Raw genomic sequence first — 19754 nt, 5'->3', positions numbered from 1 at the left:
GCCCACCTGGGCGTGACTCCTAGTTGTACTTACTGTGTGACCTCAGGCAAGCAATTTTGACCTCTCTGGGCCCGCATCTTATAGCTGTCCAAGTTTCCTTAACCAGGAAATACGCAACCTTCCCCCAAACAAGGACTTTACCTTGCACTCAGAAATGGGTCCCTGCAGGGACTTTAGACACTCTTTCTTACTATACTGACTTTCACATTGTATATAAAACATTTTTCTAATTTGTAATTTGGAGAATTTCAAGCAATAGGAAATTGCTTTCTCCCTAATAGTACATTTTTTACTAACCCAGACTTTCCCAAGATGAAGAGCTTCTACAGTTTTGGTGTATTTGGTGGCATTCTTCAATTCCTCAAGTCCATTCCAGACCACTCGCAGCACACAGGCCTTAGCCGCTTCCTGACTGCGGCCCGAGCTGATCGGTTTTTGATCTAGTGGTTCTAAGGTCTGCTTCTCTTTTTCAGGTGACAGGACATTTTGTTTGGTTTTACTTTGCTGTTGCTTTGGAGAAAATAGCTTAATTAGCTTTCCGTAGGTCACAGTAAAGCTGGGCTCCAAATCAAAATACTCCTGGTCCCATGGAAATACATGAATGGCACAGTGTCTGTGAAATTCCGAAGTTGCTGTCGTGTTACACACACTGGGAGGCTGCGATTTACACACTCTGAAAATGTTGTCTAGAGGAACGACTTTGGATTGCATAATTTTGAAAGCATTCATTTCAGTTAAACCCCAGGATAGCTCCGGCTTCTTCTCAGACCCAAAAGAAAAAATGCTTCCTATCATAGTCCATAAGCTTGGCATGGATGGGGAGTCAGCTGTCACCTCGGAATCCGTCTTACTAGACCCAGAGCCTGTCAATCCTTTTTGGTCTCCTCCATAATTATGAAACTTCCCATGTGCGTTATCTGCTTTTGAAAATGTATTCTCCTTGGCTTGGCGGTTCTTTGGCTGAATAAGGAGTTTAGTGTCAGTTTCCAGCCTTCCATAAGCAGCAGCTGGCATGAGTGCAACTGTGTGGAAAAGAAAGCTTCTTAGTACATGTTCACCTCTGCTATGAACTCGATGCTATGGTGTCGAACACAATGGAAAATGTAATAGCACGTACCAATTCGGATAAATACATAAGTTTGTTGATCAACCCAAACAGGAAAAACAGCTTTTGGAAAAACTATTCGAATCTGATCCAGAAGATGCAGTTCAAGGGAAGCAGCATGCAGCTCCTACAACCAACAAACAGAAAGCTCTATTCACTTCACCTTTTGTCATTCCAGGTCTAGTAAGGAAATCATAATTCACTCTTCTAACTCGAACCAACTCAGACTATATAATGTAGCTCAGAAAAGAAAACTTTAAAGACACTGATGTTTTGCCTTCCACTTACGGAATGATTAAACCACAGGGATAAGAGGCACAGCATGGGAAATGTAGTCCATCGTATCAAAATGGCATTGTGTGGTGACAGGTGGCGGCTACACTTGGGAGCATGGCGTGACGTATGGTGAATCACTATGTTGTACACCTGAATCTAACGTAACACTGTGTGTCAACTAGACTTCCATACAAACCAACAACTATGCTGAAGTAGTTCAACGTTAAACTGGGCTAGTTCCCAATCTATTTTCTTTACCAGTATCTCCCAGTCATCGGCTGAGAGGGGTTCCACCTCAACTTGTTGACAAGATACCACACGGGAGCACAGCTTGAGAAACACCTGGAAAAAATGGAAAATGTGAAACTACTTTTAAAAGACTTTTCGTATCCCTAGGAAATGAGAAGTTCTTTGTAGGTAAGTAATTAGGTGTGAGCGAGTGAATGAGTGAGCATGTGTGCCTCTATGTATTGTGTAGATCTCCACGGGACAAATAATTATTAAGCACTTATTCTTCGCTACGCCTTGATATACTCAACATTTAGGGAAAAAACTATCTCACAACTAATTCTAGGAAAAAGAAAATATATCCTAGCACAACATATGTTTTAAAAATTAAATTTAAAAATTAAAGATAAGGGGTGTCTGGGTAGCTCAATCCATTAAACATCTGCCGTTAGCTCAGGTCATGATCCCAGCATCCTGGGATCAAGCCCTGTATCTGGCTCCCTGCTCAGTGGGGAGCCTGCCTCTCCCTCTGCCTGCTGCTCCCCTAGCATGTGCTCTCACTCTCTCTTGTCAAATAAATAAATAAAATCTTTTACAAAATTTAAAGAATAATTATGGGGCGCCTGGGTGGCTCAGTGGATTAAAGCCTCTGCCTTCGGCTCAGGTCATGATCCCAGGGTCCTGGGATCGAGCCCCACATCGGGCTCTCTGCTCAGCAGGGAGCCTGCTTCCCTTCCTCTCTCTCTGCCTGCCTCTCTGCCTACTTGTGATCTCTCTCTGTCAAATAAATAAATAAAATTAAAAAAAAATTTTAAAGAATAATTAAAAGATTTAAAGATAAATGGGGTGCCTGGGTGGCTCAGTCAGTTAAACATCTGACTCTTGATTTCAACTCCAGTCTCAATCTCAGGGCTGTGAGTTCAGGCCCCATGTTGGGCTCCCCACTGGATGTGGCAACTACTTTAAAAAATAATAATAATAACTGGGTCGCCTGGGTGGCTCAGTGGGTTAGGCCTCTATCTTCGACTCAGGTTATGATCTCAGGGTCCTGGGATCAAGTCCTGCATCGGGCTCTCTGCTCAGTGGGAAGCCTGCTTCCCCCTCTCTCTCTCTGCCTGTCTGACTAGTTGTGATCTCTCTGTCAAAGAAATAAATAAAATCTTGGGCCACCTGGGTGGCTCAGTGGGTTAAAGCCTCTCCCTTCGGCTCAGGTCATGATCCCAGGGTCCTGGGATAGAGCCCCACATCGGGCTCTCTACTCAGTGGGGAGCCTGTTTCCTCCTCTCTCTCTCTGCCTACTTGTGATCTGTCTGTCAAATAAATAAATCTTTAAAAAATAAATAAATAAATAAAATCTTTAAAAATAATAAGTAACAAATAAATAAATACAACCATTAACAAAAGAAAAATAATTTTAAAATGTAAGAAGATACAACAATGACATCAGGTCATGGCTAGATCTAATATATACATACTTTATTATTTCTAAAAGTTTTATGACTTAGTTTTATAACTAACCTCAAGCCATGGTGCTTCAAGAAAAGTAAGAAAAAAATGTAGAGATGGAGATCAGAGCCAATTACTTACAAGTATAAACATTCACAGCTAGAAGTAAAGTAAAACAAATGTGGCCTCATTCCAGTCCATGGATATATATGAAATGCTAGCGGGTCTCAAGAAGTTGGACTCTCCCACCTTACTTTCTTCCCACTTTCTGTACGCATTTCTGAGGATGTAAAACCCAAAGCCACCAAGCATTACACGCGCCAGTGAAGCAGCCCTTCCTTCTCTGCTTCGTGGACTGGAGCTGAATTTCCCCAAAAGCCACTGTCCGTGAATCTTCCTTCAGCATCTCCCACAGGCTCTATATGAAAAGAGTGATTGTGGGAAAGCACAAAGCAGCTCCCGCCCACCACGAAGCTGGAATCCTGGGTGAGCCAGTCCACTTTGTTCATATTCTTTGGGAGACAGTGCCTTAGGCACAATACACAGAGGATCTGCAGGAAATCAGGTAAAAGTTCACTTTGAAGTAAAGAGGCATTAAAAACACGCAAGACAGGGACGCCTGGGTGGCTCAGTCAGTTAAGCCGCTGCCTTTGGCTCTCAGGTCATGATCCCAGGGTCCTGGGATTGACTTCCCTATGGGGCTTCCTGCTCAGCGGGGAGCCTGCATCTCCCTCTGCCTACTCTGCCTGCCGCTCCCCCTGCTTGTGCTCTCCCTCTCTCTCTGACAAACTAAAAATCTTTGGAAAAAAAACACACATACACACAAGACTGTTTAGAGGCTAATGAAGACATCAAGGTTGGGAACAGGAAGCTGGTGTCTCTCACAGGGAAGGACTACATCCTCGAAGAGAGTAGAACTTTAACTTGCTATACAATCCTGGGCAAAATGTTCTATCTCCCTAGGTTTGTAGAGCAAAGCACCAAAGTTAGTGATATCTAGGGTCGCTGTGGTGCTGAACATTTCAGATTCTACCAAAGATTTAGGGTAAGCAAAGGACTAATATGAGGCCTATGGATTTCTCATTAGTGGATTATTCTCCTTATCAAAAACACACATGAACAAAATTAGTCTGTGTTCAAAACAAGTTAAAAATATGTGACACTGTGGGATCCTGTTGTGGGAACTGGTAATAGAATGCAGTTTAGCCCTGTTTATCAAAATTTTAAATGTACAGCCCCCAAGACTCTGCAATGCAATGTGTAGTATTTTATTCCACATATGCATACAAAGATGTTCAATGTATATTGTGTAATACATATATAATATATAGTTTGTGGGGGGAGGGAAACTGCAGAAAATGTGTATGATCCGATTCTTTAAATCCTAAAGGTATACTGAGATCCCAGTGTTCCGAGGCTGGGATTAAAGAAAGAGAAAAACATTTTTTTTTTAAAGATTTTATTTATTTATTTGACAGAGATCACAAGTAGCAGAGAGGCAGGCAGAGAGAGAGGGGGAAGCAGGCTCCCTGCTGAGCAGAGAGCCTGATGTAGGGCTCGATCCCAGGACCCTGGGATCATGACCGGAGCTGAAGGCAGAGGTTTTAACCCACTGAGCCACCCAGGCACCCCAGAAAAACAATTTTTACTTTCAATTGTAAAATACTCGTAATGAGTGTGTATTACTTATGCAGTTTAAAAAGGAATAAATTGGTGAATACAATTAAATGAAAACACAGAAGTCCTTTAGCTTTAGGGTTTATAACCTAAGCACATTAAATCCATAGTCAAGACAAAAATAGAAAAATAACAACTCTTTTGTTGGATAGTTTTTAAAATTAAGTATGACCCTGGAAGGTTAGAAGATTTGCCACAAACAAATTAAGTTCAGTAACAATAAGTAGGGGCGTCTGGGTGGTGCAGTGGATTAAGCCTCTGCCTTCAGCTCAGGTCATGATCTGAGGGTCCTGGGATCCAGCCCCGCATCGGGCTCTCTGCTCAGGGGGAAGCCTACTTACCCCTCTCTCTGCCTGACTCTCTGCCTACTTGTGATCTCTCTCTCTCTCTCTCTGTCAAATAAATAAATAAATAAAATATTTTTTAAAAATAACAATAAGTAAAACTCATTAATTCATAAAGCAAAAATCATTACACACAAAATTAGAGAACTTGGAAAGTGAGTAATATACAACACAAAGTCAAGTAGGGAGCAGACTTAACAACAGTATATAGTTAACTTGAGTATGCTGGACTGCTTATAGCAGCACACAAGTTAGGTGTCATTTCGCCTCCTTAAAAAAATCAATCTGAAAAAAAATATTAATCTGAACTTTTTCTTCCCATTGCCATATTGTATGACATTAGGAGAAAGTCATTTGTACTTACCTGGTCCCCATTTGAGAGTCCAAGTTTCTGACCAACTTGTCTGTTAATTTCAGCCACATTTTCGCCTTGATCACTAAAATGCCTACCTTCCACCCAACTCAAGAACGCAGGCTGGTGACCCCAGGCTACTTCTATAGCTTGATTCTATTTATTCAAGGAGAAAGAGGGTGGGGAGAAGAAATAAGAAAGGAGGGGTGAGAGTCTTTATGGGCTTTTATGGATTCACATAAAAAAATAAACTATGATCGCAACCCACACATACAAAAAGAGTTCTACAGATAGGTGATAACTCTCTGTTGTGCACATTAGAGCATTTTAAAAAGCTATAATCATTTCTGATAATCAAAGCTGGTGATGCTATGGGTGAAACCAATACCTTTGTTCTCTTATGATGGCATTATAAATTCATTCAACCATTCCAAAATTCAAAATGGCACTAGGTAGCCAATGAATTTACCTAAACTTTGAGACATATATGTATTTGAGTACTTATTCTGGATTAATGATTCAAAGAAGAAGAAAACCACACCAGAACATATCTCTGCAGTATTTTCTGTAATAGCGAAACATATGACTGTCTTAAATATCTATCAACGGTGAAATTATTCAATAAGCTACAAATTTACTATTTTAGTAGAGCATGAGTCAGTAAGTAGAAATATATCATGATCATTAAAACCTTAACTATTTGTTTATTAGAAGACAATAAATGTGCCTGGTAAAAGCACAAATGTTACAAAAAAATAATAATAATAAAAGAAGCTAGGTTCCTGTTCCCAGAGGTAATTATGGTTTATAGTTTCTTACGTACACTTCCAGAAATTTTATACTACACAGCTTCTTAAATAATTTTGAAAGTTTTACCACTATGGAATTCTAAGAACAAAAAAAAATATGAAATGTGTTCCCATTAAGAACAATTTTATAAAATACATAAGTTTGTGGCTAAGCACTAAAAAACAATGTTTTCTATGATTAAAGAACTACAAACTCATTATTGAAACCTTAAAAATTATATATAAGTGGAAGGAAAAAAGGAATTTCTGGTATTCTCTCCACAAGACAACCACATGAACAATTTGGTCTATTTCTAGCTAATCTGTTTTCTTTGCAAAATTTTTTAAATAGTTGTATATTATAGTCAGGATTTGGTATCCTTTTCCCCACTTAACATTATATCATCAGCACTTGTAAACATATATCATTTTTTCAATAAAAAGCAAAGACTTCATTAATCAAAACTTACCATCTCAGGAAGTTTTAGTATTATTAAAGTCATTTATTTATTTATTTTTTTTAAAGATTTTATTTATTTATTTGACAGAGAGAGATCACAAGTAGGCAGAGAGGCAGGCAGAGAGAGAGAGAGGAGGAAGCAGGCTCCCTGCTGAGCAGAGAGCCCGATGCGGGACTCGATCCCAGGACCCTGAGATCATGACCTGAGCCGAAGGCAGCGGCTTAACCCACTGAGCCACCCAGGCGCCCCTAAAGTCATTTATTTATATCAAAATAAATTCAATTATTAAATTCATTCATTTACATCAAATTTTACTACCTCAAAACTTGTTATAGGCCACTTACTGTTTCTTTGAATAGGAAACTTTTAAAGGATGTTGGAGCCACTTCTGAAGCAATATAATGTACTTTAAATTAGCTATGTTATTAAAATGTTATTAAAATTTTGTATAGAAGAAAGTTATTATGTACCACTTAGTTGTGTAATTTTTCCCACAATTCAAAGAATAGGACAACTGCTCACAATGACAAGACCTTTCCACCAAGCACCGTGTGATAAAGTATACAGAGCCCTGGATTTGGAGTCAAATTCCAAATTACTGTCAGCTGTAATTGAGTCAGCTGAGGTTACAAGAGTGAAAATGACCAACCCCCACCAGGTGCTTTCCACACTTCTTTCATAAGAGTCTGTGGCATATAATCCAGATCACCTCCTATTTCACAAGAAGAAGCTTTCCAAACCAGAGATGTTCAATAAGGAAATCCAAAATACACCCTGAAATATCAAAGAGGTGGATTCTACCAACTCACTGGGCAAGGGGAAAATCAACTTCATCAAACAGGAAAAGTACTTCAATTACTCATTCCGTCAAAATGTAGCAACCAGCGCCATAGTCATAATATACATTCAGGTGGATTTGGTAAACCCTGCAGACTAATCGGAGTCCATTTGCACGTAAAACCTTGTCCACCTGAACCACAGAACCTCAGGTAAAAAGAAGAAACCAGCAGACTGGAGAGAAAGGAGCCCGCTTCTCCAGTCAATCAGCAAATGACTGACCACGTGCTTTTGCCTATACCTGTGGTACCAGTATCACCTGGAGAGAACTTTCAGGTGAAATCATGGGTGGTCAGGCCTTAGAACTGGCCAGATCCAAGGCTTGGGTTCTCCCTTGCTAACACAAAAGAAATGACAAGTCCTTATCTGGCCATTTCTGGATGGCGATTTAGGTTTGTTTGTCTGCATCCAGGGTGGACGGGAATCCTTTCCCTCATTTCAGCAATCGCAGCAAGCACGGAGCCCAGTATCCAGACAAAATAACGGAGTTAAAGCAACAGTCCTCAACTGGGGGTGATTTCTGTTCCCCAGGAGACATCTGGCAACGTGTGGAGACACATGGAGACTTTTTTGGACTATCGCTACTGAAAAGGAGGTGTGCTACTGGCATCTAGTGGCTAAAGGTCAAAGATACTGTTAACTATTTCATAATACCAGCCACAGCCACCCACAACAAAAAATTATCCAGTCTAGAGCACCAAGGTTAAAAAATCCCGAGTTAGGGGCTCCTGCGTGGCTCAGTGGGTTAAGCCTCTGCTTTCAGCTCAGGTCATGGTCTCAGGATCCTGGGATCGAGCCCCACATCGGGCTCTCTGCTCAGTGGGGAGCCTGCTTTCCCCCCGCCCCCCGCCTGCCTCTCTGCTTATGATCTCTGTCAAATAAATAAATAAATAAATAAATAAATAAATAAATAAATCCCGAGTTAAAGCATCTACTGGGTATCCAGTCCTGAAATAGGGGCTTGGAGACAGGGGCCTGAGACACAGAGTACAAGCAAGATGTGTCACATAAACACAAAAGTGAAGTTTCGAAAAGGAGACAAATGTGAGCAACCGAGAATTTAAAAGCTCGGCGGAGGAGGTAAGATTATGCTCAGCTTTTGAAGGCATGAAATGAAGAAAAACGTTTTGGGGAGAAAGACTAGCAAGAGTAAGAGTACAGAAGTAGGAAGTTGCCGAGTTATGAAAGAAACAGTGAGAAGGCCGATGTGGATGCTGCATAGTACGTGAGAGACAAGAGGACGAATTACCTGGAAATGGTACCTGCCTAGGAGTGCTAGTTTCCTAACATGTGAAAGTACAGAAATGACCGAGATGTCCCAGGTCCCTTTCGCCATCAACATTGTGATTCAATAATAATAGGGCTCAGTTCTTGTGTATCCAAGTAGCCCAAAGATACATACATATTTTTAAATTACAGATGCCTAAAGCTCACTCCCCAGGATTCTGATCCAAGAAGTCTGAGGAAGGACCAGAACACTGGTATTTTGAAAAACTTAAAGGTAAATCTGACACAGGCCAGGAAACTATTCTTCTGACCCTCTTCCCATTATAGCATTGAGGGCATTATGTCCTCTATGCTTCAGCCCAAATAAAGTAATTCAGCACATTAACTGCCAACTTATGATTCCCTGCTTTAACAATTACCTATGCCCTCTAAGCCAATAATTCTAGGATAAAAAATATCTAGAAAAACGGTTCCGGAAAAGTAAAGTGGAAAGGTAGGATACTTAAAATTACTGTAAATTCTTAGATATTTCCTGCATGATTAGCCAGTAGTGGGTACTATGCATCCAGGATTTCAAATATTCTGTCCCTTTGCCAGCATAAGCATATGAAATTCATAAGACTATATGCCTCTATTTCTAGTAAGAAAATGAGGATGTTGTACCCCCTTTAATTAATAATTAAAAGGGTAACTGACCGGAGAGGTTCAAATAATCCTACCTATGTACTTCCAAATATGCATAATTCTACTGCCTATTTCTGGCACACCTCAGAACTGTTCCGAGCATCGGCGACACAGGGAAGAACCTTATTTTATTAAACTACCCCGCGCACGGGACACGGTGCTCAGTTCCTGTTAACATACCCTGTTAACCTACAGGGACTCTGCAAACCAAATCTGGCCCTCCCTCTGGAGGCCGGGACCGCAGCCATGCAGGCACCTGAAAATCACTAGCAAGAAAAACATTTTTTTAAAAAATAAAAATAAAAATTAGCGACTTCCAGAAGCTTTTCCAAACTGGAGACATATTTCTGAATGCAGACGTAAATATCAGGATGTTTTAAAAGCCCAGTCTCACCAAGTGAAAACACCTGAAACAGGGCACGTTAAAGGCCCAGGGCTGCACTAGACGTGGTCTGGGCTGCAGAACCTGCCCTCCCCGGCCTTGCCCTCGAGGGGCCCTCAGTCTGTCCTCTGAACGGCTCGGTGGCGACTAAAGGCAGCCCGTGCCACCCAGCCCGGGCAGGCTTGAGGGCCGCCGCGTCCCTAAAAGGTCTTGGCCCAGTCCGACCCTAGGCAGCCAACCGGGTGTCGCGAGTCCGGGTTGCGAGCCGCCGTCCAGGGCTGGCGCGTTACCTGTAGCAGGTGCATCTGGGCCACGAGGCGCCGGGGCAAGTGGAGGAAGCAGTCGCGGGCGTTGGTGAAGACTACAGTCACCGCTACCCCACCACCCTCTGCACCCGCTAGGCGATCGGTGCCCCACATCGTAGACAAGCGAGGATCACGCCCCAGCCGTCCACTTAAGCAGACGCTGGCCACTGAGCAGACCGAGGGCGTCGGAGCCAGAGAAGATCGATCGACCCCGCCCCCTGCGGCCACGCCCCTCTCGCCGCGCGCGCCGGGACGAGGAGGGACAGGCAAAGGGCTCGAGCTCTCCGCGGTCTCTCCGCCAGGCCGCTGGAGGGCGGCACCTCGTTCGCCGAAGTCTCACTCACAGGAAACGATGCCAGACGCTGTCGATTCTCCAGCCAGTCCTGGCACGCCTTGACCCATCTTCCTCTCTTATTGGGTGAACAGGCATGCGGCGAGACGGATGTTGTCGTTTTTGCAAGGGCCGGAATAGGCAAGATGGCGTCGAGTGGCGGCGAACTTGGAGGTGTATTTGATCACCACGTTCAGAGGGCTGTATGCGACACGCGGGCCAAGTATCGGGAGGGGCGGCGGCCTCGTGCTGTCAGGGTAAAGTGATTTTGGTTTCATTCATTATTGCTGATAGCTTTATCTTAGCTCTAGCTCCACATGCCCACTTTATGTAATAAAGGCTTGAAGGGCTGCGGTCCTCTTCATCAGTCATTAGAGATGGGTTTGAGAAACTGGTACTCGGTGGCCAAAAATTCTCACGAACCCCCTTTGGTCAAATGCTGTAACGTCAGCTCCGGAAGGACAGGGCTTTATTTTAGTCATTGTATCTTCCGTGTTTACAGTAGCGCTTGGCGCATGGTAAGCACTCAATTTTTGTTCTCTCTCTCTCTAGTAACTTCTTCTGAGCCAACTTCTGTAAAATATGTCGATTGAAGAGAGTCTGTGTTTTAATTAGAGGCCGTCACCGGAAGGGGTGAATTCTTTATCCTTTTTTTTTTTATTTTCCAGACTGGCTGAACAGAATGTTTCTTCTTTTCAGAGCACTTTTCAGTTTTTAATTTTAATTCCAGTATAGTTAACGTAGTGTTATATATTAGTTGCAGGTGTACAATATAATGATTCAGCAATTCTATCTGAGCACATTACTTGGTGCTCAGCATGGTAAGTGAAGTACCCCGAGCTTTTTTTTTTTTTTTTAATAGAAGATATGTCTTAGGCTTATTTGGAAGATATATCTTTATGTGTTTTCTTTTAGGTATATACAATCAATTTGGAATCTCGGTACTTGTTAATACAAGGAGTTCCTGCAGTGGGAGCAATGAAGGAATTAGTTGAGCGATTTGCTCTATATGGTGCAATTGAACAGTATAATCCTCTAGATGAATACCCAGCAGAAGACTTTACAGAAGTTTATCTTATCAAATTTATGAACTTACAAAGTGCAAGGTAATGTGCAAGTTAAGCATAAGTTTCATTTCCTCCATTCCCACTGCTGTCACTTTGGCCCCAGTTGTCCCTCATTCATACCTGAATTACTGAATAATCTAACATGGCCCTATATTATTTTTATCTTACTCCAGTCTTAAATGTCATTCCCATGCTTAACAGCCTTTGATCATGTATTGTCGTAGATTAAAAACTGGGTTTGGGGTAAATTTTCGAACTCCACTGCTTACTAGCATCATGACTTTGGACAAGTTATTTAATCTCAGTAAGGCTGTTTTTTTTTATTCTGCGAAATATGTATGGTAAAAGGACCTACCTTGGGGGTTGTGTGAGGATGGTATAAGATAATCGATGTAAAGGGGCTAAATGTAGTGCCTCCTGTGTTCAGAATGCAGTAAACCTTAGACGTTTAAGTTTTTAATGTTATGTACCTTTGTGAATTGACTCAACCTTTTCCAGCTTTCTGTTAACAGAAACTCTGCTTCAGTAAGGCTGAAGTATGAAATGACTTACTAGTTTTCTGTTGACCCCAGTCTTGTCATTAATTCTCTCCAAGACCCTTCCTTCTTTGGCTATTACCATTCATTTTTTCTTTTCTCTCTCTCTCTTTTTAAAAAAAATTTTATTTTTGAGTAATCTCTACACCCAGTGTGGGGCTCAAACTTATAAACCCGAGATCAAGACTCACATGGCCTACCAACTTAGCTAACCAGGCACCCCACCATTGATCTTGTCTTTCTGTACTATGAATAGGATTTGCAGTCTGCCACAAAAGCACTTGTTTATGTTGTTCTCTGTTTGCTCTCATATGTAATCTCACTTTCCCTAATCAACTTGCTTGCCCCTCACGGTTAGGGAAGCATATTTTCTAGAGCTTTTGCATCTTCCAGAGCACATAGTACAATAGGCTGTGAAGTTTAACATCTCAGTTTGAATCGTAGCTCCACAAACTAGTGTGAGCATGGCTGTTATAAATGTCCCCAGGCCTCATGTCATCATATGATTTTTATGAAGTGTTCATTCACTTAGGATACTACCTGGTGCATGGTAAAATCTCAGTAAGTATTTTTATCATTATCCCTGGGCATAGAAGTACTTAAATATTTATTGTAGCTTAAGTCCTGGCCCCTTGTATATATTTAGTAAGTATTTATTGAATATTATCCTCTACTTTTTCATGGATTAGTTATGTATTCAATATTTAATTATTGAAGATTTTTACGATTACAATATTATATTTATTAATTTTTATGTATGAATCCCATTGTGCCAAAAGGGCTAAATTTGGTATGAGCTGACTCTTAAGGGCCACTTAACACAGAGAAATCTGTTTCACGACTACAGATTGTGTACCTCAGGTTAACTGGTGGCTCCTTAGTTAATTAAAGGGAGTCAGGTTATGTGTGGATGACATAGCTCAAAACCTGTTAGCACTGTAGGGAGAGGGGATGAAAGGCTTGAAAAGTATGCACCAGATCAGTAGAGTCAATACCATCCACAAGCAGCACATCTTAACTCCCGCACAAGAGGATGTGTGTACACATAGCAAAACCTGAACGTTGCTCTTTAGATCAGTGCATTGTATACTAGTTCGGCTTTCATCCTAAGTGAATTGAGATTAAGAAACCATGCTGTTTTCTATTCAGGACAGCCAAGAGAAAAATGGATGAACAGAGCTTCTTTGGTGGATTGCTTCATGTGTGCTATGCTCCAGAATTTGAAACAGTTGAAGAAACTAGAAAAAAATTACAGGAGAGAAAGGCTTATATAACAAGAACTACTAAAAATAAAGGTATGAAAAGCCAGTTACTGAACACCTCCTATGTGTCAGGCACTCTTGCTAGGTGTATTATATCACCATGGAGCTCCCAGTCCAGTGGGAAGAGAGGCAGATAAATGATCACAATATTCAGTAACTGTAAACTGCGGGATTCTGGGCAGCACTCTTAAGTAATCTGGGCTGGAAAAGGAGAGATATTGGCATGTGGAAGAGTTCCTACAGGTTGAGAGAGGTGGCTGAGTTTTGAAGGATGATAAGTAGACATTACTCGGAAAGGAAGCGATGGGAGGGTAGGCCAAGGAGCATGAATAAATGAGCATCGTGCTTCGGAAGGAAGGGTAACCACAGCACAGGGCTACAGTGAGAAATAAAGATTAGAGAAGAGAACAGGAACTGAATCATGTAGGGCTTTATATCCCATGCTAAGGAATTAAGGCTTGACCAAAGGCAGTGAGAAACAATTATGATTTGCAGACTAGTTACCAACTGCTAATCTAAAACTGCTGAACGTGGAAAAGTTCCACTTTTGACCAGCAGCTGGCCACGTGGCCCATATTCCCAACTGGGTTTCCCTAGACACAAATTCCAGGTGCCTGGAATAGAGTCATGAGATCTGGTACAAGGATTGTAGGAACAAAGCACTCAGAATTGGACTAAAATAATGTGTGTGGTCTGAAATCTGAATGATACTGGAGGCTCATATTGCCAAGTTTCCACCCTTCAATTAAAAGACAAAGTCAGGAGCGTCTGGGTGGCTCAGTGGGTTAAGCCGCTGCCTTCAGCTCGGGTCATGATCCCAGGGTCCTGGGATCGAGCCCCACGTAGGGCTCTCTGCTCCGTGGAGAGCCTGCTTCCTCCTCTCTCTCTCTGCCTGCCTCTCTGCCTACTTGTGATCTCTTTCTGTCAAATAAATAAATAAAATCTTTAAAAAATAAATAAAAATAAAAGACAAAGTCCATGTCCATACAGTTACTGAATATGAGGAGTTTTTGACTGGGGAGGTGACATGTGGCAGAGGTGAAGAGAGAAATAAGGTGGGAAGACTCTTGGAAAAACTCACCTGAAAATTTGGCAGGAGAGCTATTGAGAGTCCCTGGTCACTAGTAGACACTGAACATTGACCTATGGTGCATGTGAATAGCTCCCAGAAAACTTCTAGGGTTGTGTGGCAAATAAAATGATAGAATATGGGTCCCGCATATTGCCATCTTTAAAAAAACAAACAAGCTAAGCAGCATGATACATTCATATAGCAGAATACTCCGAAGCTGGGGGAAGAAAGCATTCTATATGATGACCTAGAAAAAGCCTCTAAGATCCACAGTTAAGTGGAAAATGCAAAGGTACAGAGAAGTGGGTATTATGGGGGAAAAAGAGGAGTAAGTGGGAGGAGGAAGAATAAGATATATTGGACAGATAAATAAGAAATTGGGAATAGGGATCACTTATGGAGGAGTGGAAACCAGGCATATGGGGAGCAAAGAGAGAGTGAAGCTTGACACTAATATACCTTTTATCCTTCTTAGCTTTTAAACACATGACGGTATTGCCTGCTCAAGAAATAAATTTTTCAGGGTAGCATTTGTTAACCTTTTAAAGTGATGTTTGTTTTTAAAAGTGGACATTTGCAAATGATGAAAACAAATGAACCATTTCTTTTTCCTCTTCTCTCACCTTTTAAATTGCAATATTAAGATCATCACATGACGAAGAAGAAACTGGTTACAGAGCTTAAAGACACAAAAGATTTTAGACAGGACTTCCACTCAAGGACATCTGGACCTTGTGCAGCCACACTGAACACTTCTACTGGCAACTCTGATCCTTGTCTTCCTTATTCTTGTGAATTGCCTTTATGTTATTTTTCCTCAAAATGTCCGTGTTCGTCAGGGGAACATATGGGCTGGGCATCGGACTCCTCTTGGAGTGGTAGAAACCGTGCTGGAACAGTGGAGCATTGTATGCACAATGACTCTTCACAGAAGATACAAATGAAACCTTTTGAAAATTCATTGGCCTGCCCTGGTGCACAGAAGGCTACTACTTCTTCAGAGGCAGTTGACAGATTTATGCCTAGGACGACACAGCTGCAGGAGCGGAAAAGAAGAAGAGAAGATGATCGTAAAGTTGGAACTTTTCTCGGAACAAGTACGAGTAGCAATGAGGTTATGATTGGGCCTCTGTTACCTCACATACCTAAAGTGGACATGCATGACGACTCATTGAATACAACAGCGAATTTAATTCGGAATAAACTTCAAGAGGTAAGATCATTTTTAGAAACTGTTTTAAGGGGCGCCTGGGTGGCTCAGTGGGTTAAAGCCTCTGCCTTCAGCTCCGGTCATTATCCCGGGGTCCTGGGCTTGAGCCCTACATCGGGCTCTCTGCTCAGCGGGGAGGCTGCTTCCTCCTCTCTCTCTCTCTCTCTCTCTCTGCCTGCCTCTTTGTCTACTTGTGATCTCTCTGTCAAATAAATGAATAAATAAATCTTTTAAAAAAATTTTTAAAAATTAACAAAAAAAATTAACAACAAAAAAAAGAGAGACCATTTGATCATAGGACTAACAACTAAATGGAGATTTGTGGTGACTAAAATATTGTCATTTATTTTTTTCATTTTCAGCTTTTTGATGTGTTTTTCTACATTAACTGAATCTAACAGAAATGTACGTGCTTTGATGTCATTAATCCTTGCTTTAAACGATGAACAGAACATACAGATCTAAAATATAAAAGCAGTGGTTTCAGTCAGTGAGGTCAGCCTGTGAGAGGGGAGCCCAGGCCCTCCCTTTTTAAAGGTCCCCAGATGGTTCTGTTATAAGCCAAAGTACAGAACTGTTGTGTTGAAGGAAAATTATTACAACGTATTTTCCTCAACTTCAAAGTTAATACAAATTACATCAAATTAAAATGCTTTTTGCTTCTTTGATAAAAGTAGCCATAGAATAGGGCCAGATTTCTTTTTTTTTTTTTTTTTTTAAAGATTCCATTTATTTGACAGAGAGAAATCACAAGCAGATGGAGAGGCAGGCAGAGAGAGAGAGAGGGAAGCAGGCTCCCTGCTGAGCAGAGAGCCCGACGCGGGACTCGATCCCAGGACCCCGAGATCATGACCTGAGCCGAAGGCAGGGGCTCAACCCACTGAGCCACCCAGGCGCCCTAGGGCCAGATTTCTAAAGACCAGGCCCTAAGGTCTGCATTTGAAAATGTCAGCTTCTTAAGTAGAGTACAACTTGACTGTGCTACTTAAGTAGTAATTTCTTTACCTGTTATTTAATCATTTGCCACTTTCTGAACACAAATGAAAGAAAGCTAACATTTGAATTAGCTTTTGCCCCTTTTCATGGGGCAAACCCTTTAGAAATCTAACTAAGGGAGAAAGTATTGTCCTAAACTTTAAGCCTGGGGTTCAGAAAGTGCTTTTCATGCAGTTGTATATGTATTTTACCATGTGATGAATGGAATCTAAGGTGGCTTAATTTATGTCTATTTGTTTTACCTGAAAATTATTATCTGACTAAGAGTGAGGGCTTATTTTAAAATAATAAAAATCTATGAACACAATTTCCATGCTTAAGCCTCTTAAAATTTTTTAGTTTTGCTAGCGCCCCTCTTTCCTTCAGATAGAGTTGATCTGGGGCATTGATACAGATACATAACTCTCTCAGCCAGAGCTGACTGTATTTTCAAGGAAAAAGTTGTTAGGGGATGCCTGGGTGGTTCAGTTGGTTAGCATCTGCCTTTAGCTCAGGTCCCAGGGTCCTGGGATGAGTCTCGTATGGGGCTCCCTGCTCAGCGGAGCCTGCTTTTCTCTCTGCCTGCACACATGCCCATCCTGTCTCGCTCATGCATACTCTCTTTCTGACAAATAAATAAAATCTAAAAAAAAAAAAAAAAAAAAAGTTGGTAGGTCCATATCCTAGGTAAGGAAACAGTAGGACAACAAAATTGAGAAATACTAACTACAACTTACTACAGTTTCTAATAATTGTGTATTTAAATCAAGACTGTTATACTGTTTTAACACATTGTCACTCTTTTTCTAATGGTGTGTTTGGTTTCACTTCCCTAGGAAATTGAGGATTATACCATTTTCTGCTTATTCAAATTTCTTATCTCCCCCCTCAAGGTTCCATGTCTTTAAATACATCAGATGTTATTAGTGTTTCAAGTTATGCAGAATCAGGATGTCTGTCTGTATCTATAAGAAAGCAAATGACTTCAGATCTATAAAGGATTGTTAGAGTATGTATTTACTTTTCTCCCATTTTTTTTCTTTTTAAATGGCTTTAGAAGTTTTACTCCCATCAGTATTCCGACAGAAAACCTTGCACTGTGCCTAGATCATAGGCTGTATCCTGAAATTAGGCACACTCTGCCTCAAACCTGATGGCAAGAATTGGACTATTAGATGTATATCCTACCTCTTCTAATAGTTTACTTATTCTTGTACTACAAAAACTAAGTTTTGGTGGTTCTCTTTTTTTAAACTAGGTCATTTCATCTGTGCCCAAACCTCCAGAAGACAAGCTGGAAGATGTGTGTACAAGTCGTTCATTAAAGCAAAGAAGAAGAATATAGACTGCTGGCAGCCAATTATGTTTCTGTGGGACTATTAACTTTTTACTTTTGGCCTGTCACTTTAATTGTTGAAAAGATTGTACTGCTAGTATTTTTTAATGCACTTCTCTTTATAATATCATTCAAGCTACTTATCTAATAAAATTTCATCTTTTAAAGTTAGGTTGTTACAGACAAAGTATATGCCAGCCAAATATGTTCCTTAAAAAAACAAAACTAAACTTTTCCAGGAGCTCCACCCAGTGGCTTTGGTTGCATCTTATTGGCTAGAAGTGGGCTCCTGGCCATTCCTAACTCGGGAGGTCTGGCGTGATAAATGTTTTGGTTTCCAGCTTCTGTGGATGAGGAAGAAAGAGAAAAGAGGATTGTGAAAGGATTATTCACAGTATTTGCCACAGGAACCAAGCTTGTTGGCTAACTTAAAAGAAGAAAATTAGTTTATCATTACTTATTATAGGTGTTATTTTGATCACACTTAATATTACAGAAACTGAGGCTACCTGGGCAGCTCAGCTGATTAAGGGTCTGCCTTTGGCCCAGGTCATGATCTCGGGGTCCCAGGATTGAGTCCCACATCGGGCTCCCTGCTCAGTGGGGAGCCTGCTTCTCCCTCTGCCTGCCGCTGCCCCTGCCTGTGCTCTTTCTTTCTGACAAATAAATCTTAAAAAAAAAAAAAAAATTACAGGAACCATTCTTTTAGTATTACTTCCCACGTGGCAGTAGTTCTATGTAAATGAAGTGAAAGATAAAAACTTTACAATGCAAATAAGGATAGGCAGTCGGGATCTGTTTCTGATTTTAATACAAGTATTGAGTGATTCACATTCAAAAACTAGAAGTCAGGATGTGTCTGAATGCCAGGGCTTCAAAATCAATACAATTCTGTAAAGTAAAAAAGATAAACTATTAGAACAAAGCTGAAATTAGAAGCCTACAGTCTTCAGTTAATGTCTAAGAAGAATGTGCCTATCTATGGCAGAAGTGAATCACTGTATTTGTAAATACTAGGTCACTAACCACTACTTTTAGCATACCCACATGGCTTTTCCTGGCAGTGAACCACATAATTGGAAATTGGAACAAGTGTGTTCAGGCTGTTTCCGTTTTTTTTGTTTGTTTGTTTGTTTTTTAACCGATAAAAATAACTTGAGAAGACCCATACCAAATGGCGGTCTGTTTTTCTTTTCTCTCTATACCTAAAGACTTCTTGCCTGTTGGATTGAATTTGAATATACCAGTTAAGAAGGCTCATCACCAGCTATGACCTACTGATATAAACTTGCTGGGATAGCTCCAAGTGCTAGACGGTATTAAAAGAAGCTGCAGGCAAGGGTTTTGGCCTTACTTCTTGTAAGGTAATTAGATACTTTTCTCTGCTGAACTCACAGGTAAAAGACACATTAGATACCCAAGCACAGAATTGGAAAGAGCAAGTTACTGTCTAGAACACACTTCTCAGACATTAAGATGGTATGACTCTCTACTTCAGGGTCTTATTAAAATTCAGATTCTGATGGTAGTGGCCAGGAGCTGGTGGATGGTAGGAATGCAGAATTGTTTATAGGTATAGAATTTCATTTTTTGCAAGATGAGTTCTGGAGATTGTATGACATTGTGAATGTACCTGACATTACTGAACTCTGTGTTTGTAATGGGTTAAAATGATATATTTTATGTTGGATGTATTTTACCACAATTGAAAAAAAAACCCTCTGAGGGAGAATGTTTAAATTCTTCAAGGGAGGAGCTGCTCAATGGGTTCTGTGTTGTTGAATGGATTTCGGATCTTTTCAGGATCTTTTCATGACTGTGGAGGCTAGCATGCCTCCCCATCCCCACCAACG

The 19754-nt window shown here is 41.0% G+C and overlaps 3 protein-coding genes across 6 annotated transcripts in view; 1 reads left to right on the top strand and 2 right to left on the bottom strand.

Moving 5' to 3' along the window:
- PEX1 (peroxisomal biogenesis factor 1) overlaps positions 1–10291 on the bottom strand; it is a 52892-nt gene extending 42601 nt beyond the window's left edge. For both annotated transcript variants that reach the window (XM_059396864.1, XM_059396865.1), the window contains exons 1-5: positions 10098–10291; positions 5441–5584; positions 1640–1723; positions 1118–1232; positions 298–1022 (exon numbers count right to left, since the gene is read on the bottom strand). In XM_059396864.1, the coding sequence (XP_059252847.1) occupies positions 298–1022; positions 1118–1232; positions 1640–1723; positions 5441–5584; positions 10098–10226 (1197 nt within the window). In that variant the 5' untranslated portion in view covers positions 10227–10291. The remainder of the gene's footprint in view (positions 1–297; positions 1023–1117; positions 1233–1639; positions 1724–5440; positions 5585–10097) is intronic.
- Positions 10292–10522: 231 nt separating this feature from the next.
- RBM48 (RNA binding motif protein 48) lies at positions 10523–18072 on the top strand. 2 transcript variants are annotated; one of them, XM_059396860.1, is made up of 5 exons: positions 10523–10700; positions 11359–11549; positions 13196–13341; positions 15025–15593; positions 17824–18072. In XM_059396860.1, the coding sequence occupies exons 1-5, from the start codon at positions 10590–10592 to the stop codon at positions 17908–17910; spliced, it is 1104 nt and encodes a 367-aa protein (XP_059252843.1). In that variant the 5' UTR covers positions 10523–10589; the 3' UTR covers positions 17911–18072. The 2 variants fall into 2 exon arrangements, with proteins under 2 accessions (XP_059252843.1, XP_059252844.1); XM_059396861.1 differs by having other exon boundaries at positions 10532–10700; positions 15025–15595; positions 17827–18072.
- LOC132015952 (calaxin-like) overlaps positions 15329–19754 on the bottom strand; it is a 32105-nt gene continuing 27679 nt past the window's right edge. For both annotated transcript variants that reach the window (XM_059396862.1, XM_059396863.1), the window contains one exon: positions 15329–15416. In XM_059396862.1, coding sequence (XP_059252845.1) covers positions 15378–15416 — 39 coding nt within the window. In that variant the 3' untranslated portion in view covers positions 15329–15377. The remainder of the gene's footprint in view (positions 15417–19754) is intronic.

This window comes from Mustela nigripes, chromosome 4 (genome assembly GCF_022355385.1).
Source record: "Mustela nigripes isolate SB6536 chromosome 4, MUSNIG.SB6536, whole genome shotgun sequence".
Taxonomy (NCBI): domain Eukaryota; kingdom Metazoa; phylum Chordata; class Mammalia; order Carnivora; family Mustelidae; genus Mustela; species Mustela nigripes.
The sequence above is the reverse complement of the archived record's forward strand: the minus strand, read 5'-3'. Positions and strand labels throughout refer to the sequence as shown.